We start from the raw sequence: 12440 nt of genomic DNA, 5'->3' as shown, positions 1-12440 counted from the left end.
TGTGTGTGTGTGTGTGTGTGTGTGTGTGTGTGTGTGTGTGTGTGTGTGTGTGTGTGTGTGTGTGTGTGTGTGTGTGTGTGTGTGTGTGTGTGTGTGTGTGTGTGTGTGTGTGTGTGTGTGTGTGTGTGTGTGTGTGTGTGTGTGTGTGTGTGTGTGTGTGTGTCAGGCTCTGTTGCTGAGTGTGTGGCTCCACAGAGAGAAGGAGGTTCTGAAGAAACCAGAAGACACGGTCAGACGCCTACACGCACTGCTGGTCGCCCTCAGCAACATGAAAGGTGTGTGTGTATGTCTGTGCGCACCTAGTCCAATTTGAATGGATAAGATGATGATGGACTTGGGACTCAAAACAACTATAATCTCCTTTATATTGATATATAATAATATTTATTTCCTCTCAGTATTTACCACTACAGGAAGTGGAATTCAACCACAAATAACACAAAAGAAAAGACACATGTTCATGTTGTTGTTCTGTGGCCCAGGTGCGGTGGAGGACTCCTGGGACTCCCAGTGTGTCTCCCCCTGGTGGCAACAAGTGCGCGCTGCCTGTGTCCAGTCCCACAGCGCTGCTGCCGCCCTGCTGGCCTCCATGGTGGCTCACCGCGCAGCTAAGACCAGCATCACTAACCTGGCCGACAGCAAGGTAACACACACACACACACACATACAAACACACAGACATAAAGACACACACACACACATACAAACACACAGACATAAAGACACACACATACACATACACACACATACAAACACACAGACATAAAGACACACATACACAGACACACACAGAGCTACGTTTTCATGCGTTGTGGGGACATTCCATAGACATACATTCATTCCCTCCTTAGTCCTTACCCTGACCATAAAGGGATAGTTCAGATTTTTGGAACCCTAGTCCTATTCCTTAGTTACCAACGATGATGTTGCTTCCTCAAGTCCTAGCCAAACCTTAATCTAGTCATAACCTTAACCTAACCCTGACCAAAACCATAACCCCTAACCCTAAAATAGCTCCTTTATGGGGGTCTGGCCAATGTCCTCACAATGACAGTTGTGGGGACATTTGGTTAGTAGGAAGGGTAAAGGTGATGAGATGTTTAAAAGTTTTTAAATACGCCTGTGTAACCGAACACCAACTCTTCTGGCTTGTGTCTCTTTCTCTCTTTCTGTGTCTGTGTGTGTGTGTGTGTGTAGTTCCAGGCAGAGTGGGAGGCAGTGTCTCTGGACCTGGAGCAATGGGCGGTGTGTGTGCGTCAGCTTGAGGACGTGCTGGCCCTGCAGACCCTGCTGTGGGTGGCCCCTCCCCAGGGCACAGCAGGGGGCGCCCACCCGCAGTGCTCTGTCAAGACGCTATTGGAGGGAGGCAGAGGTAGGGGGAGGATTAGGACTATCAGCCATCAGTTGGGTTGCAGGACGGTTAATAGACAGAGAGAGGTCGACTAGTAACTAAAAATATTGCAGGAAGATTGTACTGTACGTCTTTCCTGTCTATCAAATAACTGGAACAAAAATATATATATATTTTTTTTTAAACCGAAGATATAGGCAATAAATCTGAAATGAGCATAGAGGTAAATGTACTGAGTGTTTTTTTTTTAAATGATTCAAAAGTTGTCTAGATTGTCACATTTATTGTAAATGCAAATGATAAATGGTTTTGAGCTTGCATTTTTGTATGTATTTTATTCTTTAATGTTTGCATCTCTCTCTCTCTCTCTCTCCCAGGTGGAGTAGCTGACAGTGTGGCTAAGTGGGTGTTTAGGCAGGGCTTGGCCCCCGAGAGGCTGAAGGAGATCCTTCAGAGGAGAGGAGAGGGGGAGGAGGGAGAGAGGGAGGGGGGGGAGAGGGAGAGCTCCGAGCAGCAGGCAGGAGAGGACGAGAGAGACGCAGAGTCTAGCAGGACAGCAGGTCAGTGCTGTCAAACAGTAGTTAATATGTACATTCAATGTATTGATGATACTAGCTTATATCCCAGTTAAGGGCCTTTATGGGATACACCGTTTATACTTTTAACATCCCGATCACAACATCCCTGTAAACATATATTAACAGAATATTCATGGAGTGGCTGGTTGATGTGGTCTAAACACTCGCTTACCACCGCAGAGACCCGGGTTCAATTTCCAGCAGCGGTACCTCTGGCTTGGTCAGTCGTCCCTACAAACAGAGTTGTCAGTGTCCACGGGTGGGAAGCCGGTGGGGTACGAGTCCTGGTCGTTGCAATAGCGACTCCTACTGGTCGGTTGGGGGTCTGTTCAGCAGGGAGGGGTTTTGGGGGAGATGGCGAACCTCTGCGATGTGAAGTGATTGGCTGAACGCAGAAACAACAGAACCTAACGTGATTGTGTGAACGCAGAAACGACAGAACCTAACGTGATTGTGTGAACGCAGAAACGACAGAACCTAACGTGATTGTGTGAACGCAGAAACGACAGAACCTAACGTGATTGTGTGAACGCAGAAACGACAGAACCTAACGTGATTGTGTGAACACAGAAACGACAGAACCTAACGTGATTGTGTGAACACAGAAACGACAGAACCTAACGTGATTGTGTGAACAAAGAAACAACAGAACCTAACGTGATTGTGCAAACGCAGCAACTACATCATTCCCACTCCCAGAACAAATTGAGGAACACATCCTTGTCGTGATTGGCTAAAAGGAGGGTATCCATCCAAAAGGTCCAAAGAGTTCAATCTCTGTCAAATCTGACAAACGGGTCATTGAAATAACCACGTGGAGTGAAATATTTCAATTCATAAAGTGAGCAACTGCTTTAATAAAAAAGGAGGAACTACACTTAAACTAAATGAAGGTGTTTTCTTCCAGAGTTGTTGGTGTCAGTGTGCCAGCGCTTCCCAGACTCCCTCTCTCCCGACCTGCTGCTAGCTCACTGCTGCTGGGAGTATGTAGTGCAGTGGAACAAAGACCCTGAGGTACACACACACACACACACACACACACACACACACACACACACACACACACACACACACACACACACACACACACACACACACACACACACACACACACACACACACACATAACTGTACACACACAAACAAAAACAATTCATTAATTTCTCATACTTATTTTCTCTCTGGTATTCATTTTCTCTCTCTCTGTTCCCTCTCTGTCTTCCTAGGAGGGTAGATATCTCTGTGGGGCAGTAGAACATTTGAGGCTGGTCTCCAGTCCTCACATCCAACTAGGTGAGCGACTCTAATTACTTTTACTGTAAAGTAAGGCTACATTCAGACTGCAGACAAAAATGGCCCAAATCTGATTTATTTTCTCATATGTGACTTAGATCAGTTTTTTTTCCCCACAACAGTGTGAACGGCACAAATCACATGGAATCTGATCTTTTACATTTTGGGCCACTTTCATAATGATGTCCTAAATCAGATACAGGTCTGATCTTTTGCAATGCGACCTCAGTCGTTGTGTGTGTGACTTACATTACATTACATTGACATTTTCCGCAATTCTCTACGTCTATCTTCTATTATTGTTCATTTGCGCATGCGGGTCAGTTCTGGAGCGTGACCAGTTCACACTGGAATCTGATATTGGCCACATTTATAAAAATAAATAGAAAATAAATCTGATCTGGGCAATCAATGAGAATTGAGCACTAAGGCTTGCAGTGTGAACGGCAGTGGCTTCATTGTTTAGAGAAGGCCTAGTAAAGGAAAGCCTTGCTGTATGTAAATACAAAGTGCTGACCATGCGTTTCCTCCGCCAGGTATCTGTTCAATGATGTGGAGCACTTTCATGGTTAAACGCTTCTCAGCGGCAGCTTTCCTCATGGAGAAGGTAACATGGCATCCATGCATGCATGCGCCGTTCTTGTACATGTGACTGTCTTGGTGTTCAAAGTATTTCACGGGGTTTCAAAACGTCTCTTACAGGTGGGGAAGGCTCCTAAAGATCGGCTGTGTCGACGGGTAATTATCTTTGTAAAAGATGGTCTGTGATCAAACACATGCTACTACTGGTTTGGTCCATGCGAGGAATGTGATCTTAGTCATATTGATTATTATAGTTAAAGGTGATAAACAATGAGTTACCGTACTTTTCGCACTATAAGCCGCACCTGACTATAAGCCGCAGCAGCTAAATTGAATGATGTGTACATATATAAGCCGCACTGGACTATAAGCCGCAGGTGTTTTAATGTTTAATTACCATATGTAATTAGCATTGGGACACAATACTGTCGGACAAATAACAAGAATTAACCCATTTACAAGTTGTATTAAGTTTAGCAAATAAGGGAACAGATAAATAACATTTCAATGCCGTCAAAAAAGCAATATTTAGATTTTTACATTTTCGGGTTTGGTCACGTCAAGTCACATATAAGCCGCACCGTTATATAAGCCGCAGGGTCGAAAAATGGGGGGAAAAGCCGCGGCTTATAGTCCGAAAAGTACGGTATACATCTGCAATGTTTAAAAACTGAGATATGGAGATGTTTGAAATTTTTAAACCAGACAATATGTGACCAGGCACAGATAATAGGGTCTTGTTAACACATTAATTGCCAAGAACGAGTTAACTTGTTATTGCCCGCCAATCGAATATCGCCAAAAACTCGTTATTTATTTTATTCGCTATATCTATTCATAATTCATGGCTGCAGCCTCTGCAGACCCTGGTGAATGTGTCTGAGCTGGCAGACGGTCAACAACGCCCTCTACTGCCTTGCGGAGCTATTGCACTCAATTGGAAACGGTCTGGTGTTTTTTCTGAGCCGATCTGAGCCGTGGGGGCGGGGTTTACAACGATGGCATGGAACACTAACCCCGCCCGCCCGTTCATGTGTAACGCTCGGTAATGTCGGGGACAGGATCGCTGTGGATAACTGGAATGGCGATCAGATAATTGGATTATTTTTTTTGCATTACATCAGAGACAAGGTAAGAATACTATATATAAAATCTTGCGTTGATCTGATATTTCTTTCTCCCGCGATCAAAGCTATCTGTGTGGACCGTGTGTGGTTGTTTACCGTTTACAGTATTATTATCATAATAATGATAATCTAGCCTTGATTTCAGGATGATTAGATAATCAGCCGAAAAATTACAACGTGATAACTGGATTACACTAAAATGCCCTTTTCTCGTCTTTTCCTGGAATTACTCAATCACTCAAACTATACTCATATTCAAAACGGTATAAAACGGAAATGTACGGATGAAAAATCAATCTGTTTTTTGCATGTTGACCAGAAGCAACTCACTGACAGTCGACGGCGTTATTAGATCCATAGCTATAATATAAAATATAGTTTCAGGACTTGCAAGTTTGGCATTCTAAAACTATATCCATTGAATAAAGACCTGGCGCTGAAGGGGGATCAGCGCCCCCTGCTGCTGGCGGTCAATGTGTTAAGCATGCTTCAATATTTTTTTTTTTACATTATATGAAAGTACAGGTTCTTAAGGGAAAATACACTTTCAATTTTGACGGAGAGAAGATCATCAGATACAATTGAACACAAACTGTTCCAAAGATATTAATGTTTCTCTGCATATTTTCACACCGCCAACAAAGTACTGGGCCCGTTGTCTGGGAATGGATTTTGGTGCGTCTCCTCTCCTCTCATTTCTGTGCGAGTAGCCACTCCCCTCAGACGCAACCAGGGAACAAAATTAACTTTTTGGATTAAAAAAACGACCAGCCAGGCAGATTTTTTACCAGCCAAAAATTAGAAATAGCTTTTTAGTATATCGCCATGTGTTATTATTATTACTATATACAGGGCTCTACGCTAACCTTTTCCCCAGGGAGCACATGTGCTCCTAAATAAAATAAAAATTAGGAGCACACAAAGAAATTTAGGAGCACAGTGAACATTTTTCAAGTAACAGAGTTTATTAACAAACTATTTATTACATGCATATTATACTGTGTGTGCGTGTGCTAAGGGTCAACATCTGTGCAATAGCACATATCACCAAAATCATACATTGGCCCATGCCTACTAGACACAAAGGATATCGGTTGTCAAGCTACTTTTGTATGTTGTACTGTTGTCACAATACCAACATTTTGACTTTGATACAGATAGGAAAGGTAATGGAATATATTGTTAGATGACAGAACATGGAAATTCTTTATACAATTATTTAATTCAAAAAACGCTATTGAATAATAGTTAATCAATAGTCATTAATACAATTATTCTGTTACAGCTACTGAGCTATATACTATAGCTACTGTCCATCAATATCTTCCTTTTGAATGAAATAGGTTCAGGAGAGAGATGGAGAGAGGGAGAGGGAGAGAGCCACACACACACACACACACACACACACACACACACACACACACACACACACACACACACACACACACAGAGAGATAGACGGAGAGAGACAGATTCTCAGCCCTCCCTTCCCTCACTATGCCTCTGAGCGTCCCCAGTGATTAGCGTTAGCAGTCGTTAGCGTTAGCAGGTTAGCTTAGTTGGAGTACTCAAGTTAGCAGATAACATTACAGTAGTTATTGTTTTTTAGCGCGACGTGGGTATAACTGGCGAGGATGCAAAGCGTGTTAGACAATTGGAACTGCTGCTCGCGGAGTTTCCGTTGCACATAGAAGCAGCGTGACTCGAGTCGCTGCTTCTATGTGCAACAGAAACTCCGCGAGCAGCAGTTCCAATTGTCTAACATGCTTTGCATCCTCGCCAGTTATACCCAAGTCGCACTAAAAAACAATAACTACTGTAATGTTATCTGCTAACTGAGTACTTACAGTTGTTACAGAGCTGGTCCACGCTGCTCTGCGTCTATTATGAAATGACAATTGCGCAGTTGACACGCCCACTACGAAAGACTATTACTCGCACTCCTAAATGATTTTTCCGGTTCGCACAAATACATTTTTAGAGGCAAATGCGAGTGAAATGCTCTCACTGTATAGCCCTGATATAATACTCTAATATGCTCATATGGCTCCCAATTATTTTACACGTCAGAGAGGCTGAGTAACCTCTGTAATTTACCAGCCGGTCTAAACCACATTGCATGTGTGCACCACAAAGGATAATAGTGATGATCTAGCGTTGATTTCAGGAAGATCCGATAATCAGGCGAAAAATGACAACGTGTTTATTGAATTACACAAAAACACTGTTTTCGTGTCTTTTCCCTGGAATTGCTCAGAAGCGGCCGGACTATGTTCATATTCAAAACGGTATCAAACGGAAATGTACGGATGAAAAAATAATCTGTTTTTTGCACGTTGACCAGAAGTAGCTCAATGAGACTCGACGGCGTTATTAGACCCATAGCGATACTATAAAATATAGGTTTAGTTCTACAAACTACAACTACGTTTACATGGGTTTAATGGGCGGCACGGAAGTGGTCACTTCCCGGAAGGGGCGTGGCACTCAATGTGTTAACAAGACGGGTTAGACTGTGCCGGGTCACATATGTATGAACCTGAATATATGATAAATACATGTAAACTGAATCTCCGGGTATTGACTGTGTGTGTGTGTGTGCGTGTGCGCGCATGCGTGTGTGTGTCTGTCAGGACGTGGGGATGGGGGACAACGCCATTACGTCGTTCCTGGGCTCCTGTGTTCAGCTGCTGGAGATCCTCATGGAGGTGACTGGCCTACTGGTTCCTAATCAATGCCCTTTATCTTTTGTCAGTTATCACGTGAGTAGATGCAGCAGGGACGAGCATGGAGAATGACCAACCAAAAGCACTGACATAAGCAAGGCTCCGCGGCGACGAGTGCATGTCCACCTACACTCACCATGGTTGGAGCACAAGGGAAGACATTTCAGAACATCACCTGTGTTCTAGAATGAGAGCAAATCCTGCGTTGAATCTCCAGTTGGACATGTGCTTCTCTTTCAGTTTTTGAGGTGGCATGATTTTCTTTGGAATCCTGCACAAATCATGAACACTGAGGCCTAGATCCACAAATAATGGATTGCACTGTGCTAATTACACCCTTACATACTCTCTGCGCAGGTGATTGATTGAATGAATGAAAATTGTATTAACAGATTGCAGAATGGGTACAATACAGTACGGCTCAATACACACAATATTGTTAAGGGGATGCAGACCAGAGAAAGACTTTCGTCTTGTTTACATCAGGGTCCCCCATTTTCAATTCATAATTAATTGTAAGTAAGGGTGCAATTAGCACCCTGCAATCCATTCTTTGTGGATCTAGCCTTATGACGTGTCATTAGTACAGCGCTGTTATTAATACAGCCGTGTATTAGTACAGCCGCGTTATTAATACAGCCAAGTTATTAGTACTGCTGTGTTATTAATACAGCCAAGTTATTAGTACTGCCGTGTTATTAATACAGATGTGTTATTAATACAGCTGTGTTATTAATACTGCTGTGTTATTAGTACTTGTGTGATTGGTACTGGCGCGTTATTAGTACAGCCGTGTTATTACTTATTAGTACTGCTGTGTTATTAGTATTGCCGTATTATTCGGGCAGATGGATTTTAAGCATGTCATTTGATCAGCATGACTAATGACCTACATTTTGCACACGCTTTTTTCTGCACTTCTGCGCAATACCGTGAAATGGGGTTATGATGACCTGAATGGGCACCTCCTGGCTGGAGCTGGATATTGCTGTTCTGATCTTGGGTATCAATATCAATAATCGGTATATATTTTACAGCATTTGAAATATGTAAAATGTCGGCTCAGAACAAGAGGATCTTAGATTTTCTTTCCGTTTATGGAAAAAGGTTTTATTGACGAAATCAATTCAGTATCGACCTATTCTATTGAGAAAAGCTAATTAATGACATAATGTACTCATTTGTAATCATTTAATCATTAATGTTACTCTGTCATGAAATTAAAAAGGGAATTGAAAAAACAAACATGTTTTAAGGTGGAATCGTCAAAACTAGTATCTGTATTGACTAAATTGGAGCTATCCATGACCTCTGACCCCTAGCCCACTTTGCAAAGCTGCAACATCTTTAGATTAGATTAGCCTTCATTGTCTCCTTTAGGAGACATTTGTCTTGGGCATTCGAGAGACACCAGTGACGTGCACACAGCCTCTCCATAATGTATACACACAATGTATCGGTATACATGTACAATCAAACTATAGTTGACTCACACACAGTTCCATATACACCAGAACATACACATCAAGAATATTGCATATTCCCCCCGATAAGAGCTGTAAGGCCTGTATTAAATCTTTTTACCCCCCCCCCCTATCCTCACTCCACCTTCCCCCTCGTCCCGTCACAGGCCGACTCTGCGGTGGAGGAGGTGCCCTTGCCGGAGCAGGGCGTGGAGGAGGTGTGGTGCGGGGCGGAGGGGCCGGCCTCCATAGCGCAGCTGGCCCTGGAGCAGAAGGGGGTCCACTACCCACTGGTCCAGCACCACTGTCTGCTGGCCTCACTGCTGCACACCGCCATGACCTTCGGCCTCAAGATCAAACCACTCAGCCTGTTCGACAGCAAGGTGAGGAAGGGGGGGGGGGGGGGGCAGACAGACAGACAGACTGATTCAGACAGACAGACTAATCATGATGATACCCAAATGTATTAACAATTTCACATTAATGTTGACACAATTCAAGATTCCCGTCTTTTGGGAAGGAGGGGGGGGTCAATTGTATTTTGGATGCTAATCTGGACAGATCTTCCATCGCTGATACTCCCTAGCCAACATGTCTATTGCACTTGTCCATAATACCTAGGAATTGGGCCTTCATGAGATATGGATTCATGCTAGCGACAGGGTACATTATACTTACTGTATTCAAGAATAGATTAAAAAAAGTGTTCCCTCATCTTTTGTGTTTAGACATTCTTACCCCAAAATCTCTTCTATTGTGTCTTCTTGGCACCCTTGGAATAAGTTTCATAGATCTTTCATGCCCTTGCTTTGATTGCTGTGAGGAAGTGCATCACATTTCTTTGGAAATGGTATTACCCTCCTACAGTATCACATTGGTTAAAGGAACACGCCAACATTGTGGGAAACGTGCTTGCCGTCTTCTCCAGAGTCAGAAGATAGATACCAATTTCCTCTCTGTGTTCAGTAGAAAGTGATGCGGCTGCAAGGTAGCCTAGCTTAGCTGATCCCTGTCTCCTGTGCATAATTTAATTGTGAATTTGTTGACCTCTGCAAACTCAATACAAATATGAATAATAATGAATAATATAAACTATAAAAGAAAACAAGTGTATAACCGTAGTAGCCTATATCATAGCTGAGCGATGGGGCCAAAATATATCACGATATTTTGATGGTTTTCCAGTACAAATTATAATGTGATATGACTAATATTTTTTTCGTTGTCATGTATTACATTTGTCATGGTGCTATATCATTAAATAAATGTAATTCCTTTTTTCAATACTGCTGCAAGGACATTTTTTGATTCACTTAAAAATATACAGTATGTAAATACCGGTAGTTGTAATATATATATTGTTGATCCGTGACGGTATACCTTCATATTCAGTACACCTTCCAGCCCTGGTCTATAGCAATGTGCTGACTGTATTTTCTCCTCCCAGGGGAAGAATGCCTTCTTCAGGGAGCTGACCTCCATCCAGCTGATGCCTAGTGGAGACATGGACCCCAGCCTGGTGGCTCTACGACAGGAGGTTCGGCTCTCATACTTACCTTGTCCCCAGATGTTTGTATTAGGAGGTGTAAAAAAAGATTGATGTCAAATAAATGAAATGAATGTGTGTTTATGTATTCAATTGTTCTATGATCATAATGCTGTGAACTATTATTTTATTAATTGCATATATTATTAATTGAATCAAACCATGGTAAAAACAATTTTTTTGTTTTGATTTGTTTTTCAAATCTTGGCCTAAAGAATCAGAATCAAAATATCCACTCTCACCTCTCCTCTCGGATGAAATGCATATAGGAGTGTATATGTGTTTATCTAGGTTATATGAATATAGAAAGACACCTGTATAGGAGTTTATACAGTATGTGTTTATCTAGGTTATATGTATATAGAAAGACATAGGAGTTTATATGTATTTATCTAGGTTATATGCATATAGAAAGACATATAGGAGTGTATGTTTATCTAGTTATACAGTATGTAGAAAGGCATAGGAGTGTATATGTGTTTATCTAGGTTATACTGTATGTATATAGAAAGACATATAGGAGTTTATATGTTTATCTAGGTTTATATGTATATAGAAAAACATACAGTATAGGAGTGTATATGTGTATAAAAGACTGTTGTGTACAGTAAATTGCCCTACAATATATTTTCTAATCTCTCTCCCTTCCCCTGCTCCCAGTTCCTCCTGCGTGTGCTGACCGACTGGGTCAAGGCTTTAGACGAGGGCCCCAGCTCGGCCCCCGGCTCTGCCACTCTCCCCACCAGCGGCCCCAGGGCCGACTGGTGGCCCTCCATGTGCCTGGAGCTGGGCTCCCTGCTGCAGGTCAACCCCGACATCCTGCGGCGCCACTTGGTCTGTGAGCTCTACAACCAGGGCCTGGACCCCAGGGCTGAAGAGGTAGGCAGCTAAACACCAGGGACACCATGATCATGACAGGACCATGGCATCTAGAGCAGTTCCCAGTGACAAATACTTAGTGAGCGTTCAAAGGAACTTCATAGAAAAGCCGATTTAAATTGACCTTTCAGATAGTCTCAACGCTCACTGTATTGTGCCGAGTAACATCTGTTACTCCAAGCAAGTTTAAACAAACACTTAATACTATTTCACCAGGTCTGATGGAATACTGCAAATACTTCTCTTAATCCCCCTTTGCTCTATGTCCCCTCCTAGGTGATGATGGAGGTGGAAGACAAGGACGTGTTGGGCTCCCAGCTGCTGGTGCTGACAGGCCAGAGGCTGAGCTACACCCTGCTACACAGCCAGAGTCAAACCCAGGTCGCCATGGAGCTGCTGGCACGCCTTCCCCCTACACTGTGCACCTGGCTCAAAGCCATGGTAATCTATCTATTACCCAAATGCAGAGGAAAAGCAGTTGTGATCCACCTTGAATTTGAGAAGATGGTTAGAATTGGGCCAAGATTAGTGCCTTGTGGAACTAATTAGACACGTTTCTTAGCCGCTTCTATGTGAGCGTTTAGCGCACTCCTGTTGAGGATGCTAGAGAAATGCATTGTAAACAACTGTATTGTGTTCTATGCTGGGTGTCAATTTGAAGAGTTTAATTCCAAAACACTGTATATCCATTTTAGGTGGTATATTGTAACTAGGGATGTCCCGATCCGATCACGTGATCGGGATTGGGGGCCGATCACGTGATTTTCAGAAGATCGGGATCGAAAAAAATATATATAAAAATCGGGATTTTTTTCTTTTACTTTTTTTTTTATTCAACAAACATGACCATGTTCACGTCTTAAACTCATACTGAGGCCTTAGTTTTGGTTTTAAA

At 42.7% G+C, this 12440-nt stretch overlaps 1 protein-coding gene across 1 annotated transcript in view; it reads left to right on the top strand.

Annotated features, from left to right (window-relative positions):
* The window catches only part of rab3gap2 (RAB3 GTPase activating protein subunit 2 (non-catalytic)), a 45921-nt gene that overhangs the window by 30653 nt on the left and 2828 nt on the right, over positions 1-12440 (top strand). The window contains 13 exon segments of the mRNA XM_084309711.1: positions 167-275; positions 483-643; positions 1198-1372; positions 1729-1911; positions 2837-2943; positions 3156-3222; positions 3759-3829; positions 3925-3960; positions 7565-7639; positions 9288-9503; positions 10568-10657; positions 11327-11545; positions 11822-11986. Of these exon segments, the coding sequence (XP_084165837.1) occupies positions 167-275; positions 483-643; positions 1198-1372; positions 1729-1911; positions 2837-2943; positions 3156-3222; positions 3759-3829; positions 3925-3960; positions 7565-7639; positions 9288-9503; positions 10568-10657; positions 11327-11545; positions 11822-11986 (1674 nt within the window).

This window comes from Notolepis coatsorum (genome assembly GCF_963971535.1).
Source record: "Notolepis coatsorum genome assembly, chromosome: 3".
Taxonomy (NCBI): Eukaryota; Metazoa; Chordata; class Actinopteri; order Aulopiformes; family Paralepididae; genus Notolepis; species Notolepis coatsorum.
The sequence above is the reverse complement of the archived record's forward strand: the minus strand, read 5'-3'. Positions and strand labels throughout refer to the sequence as shown.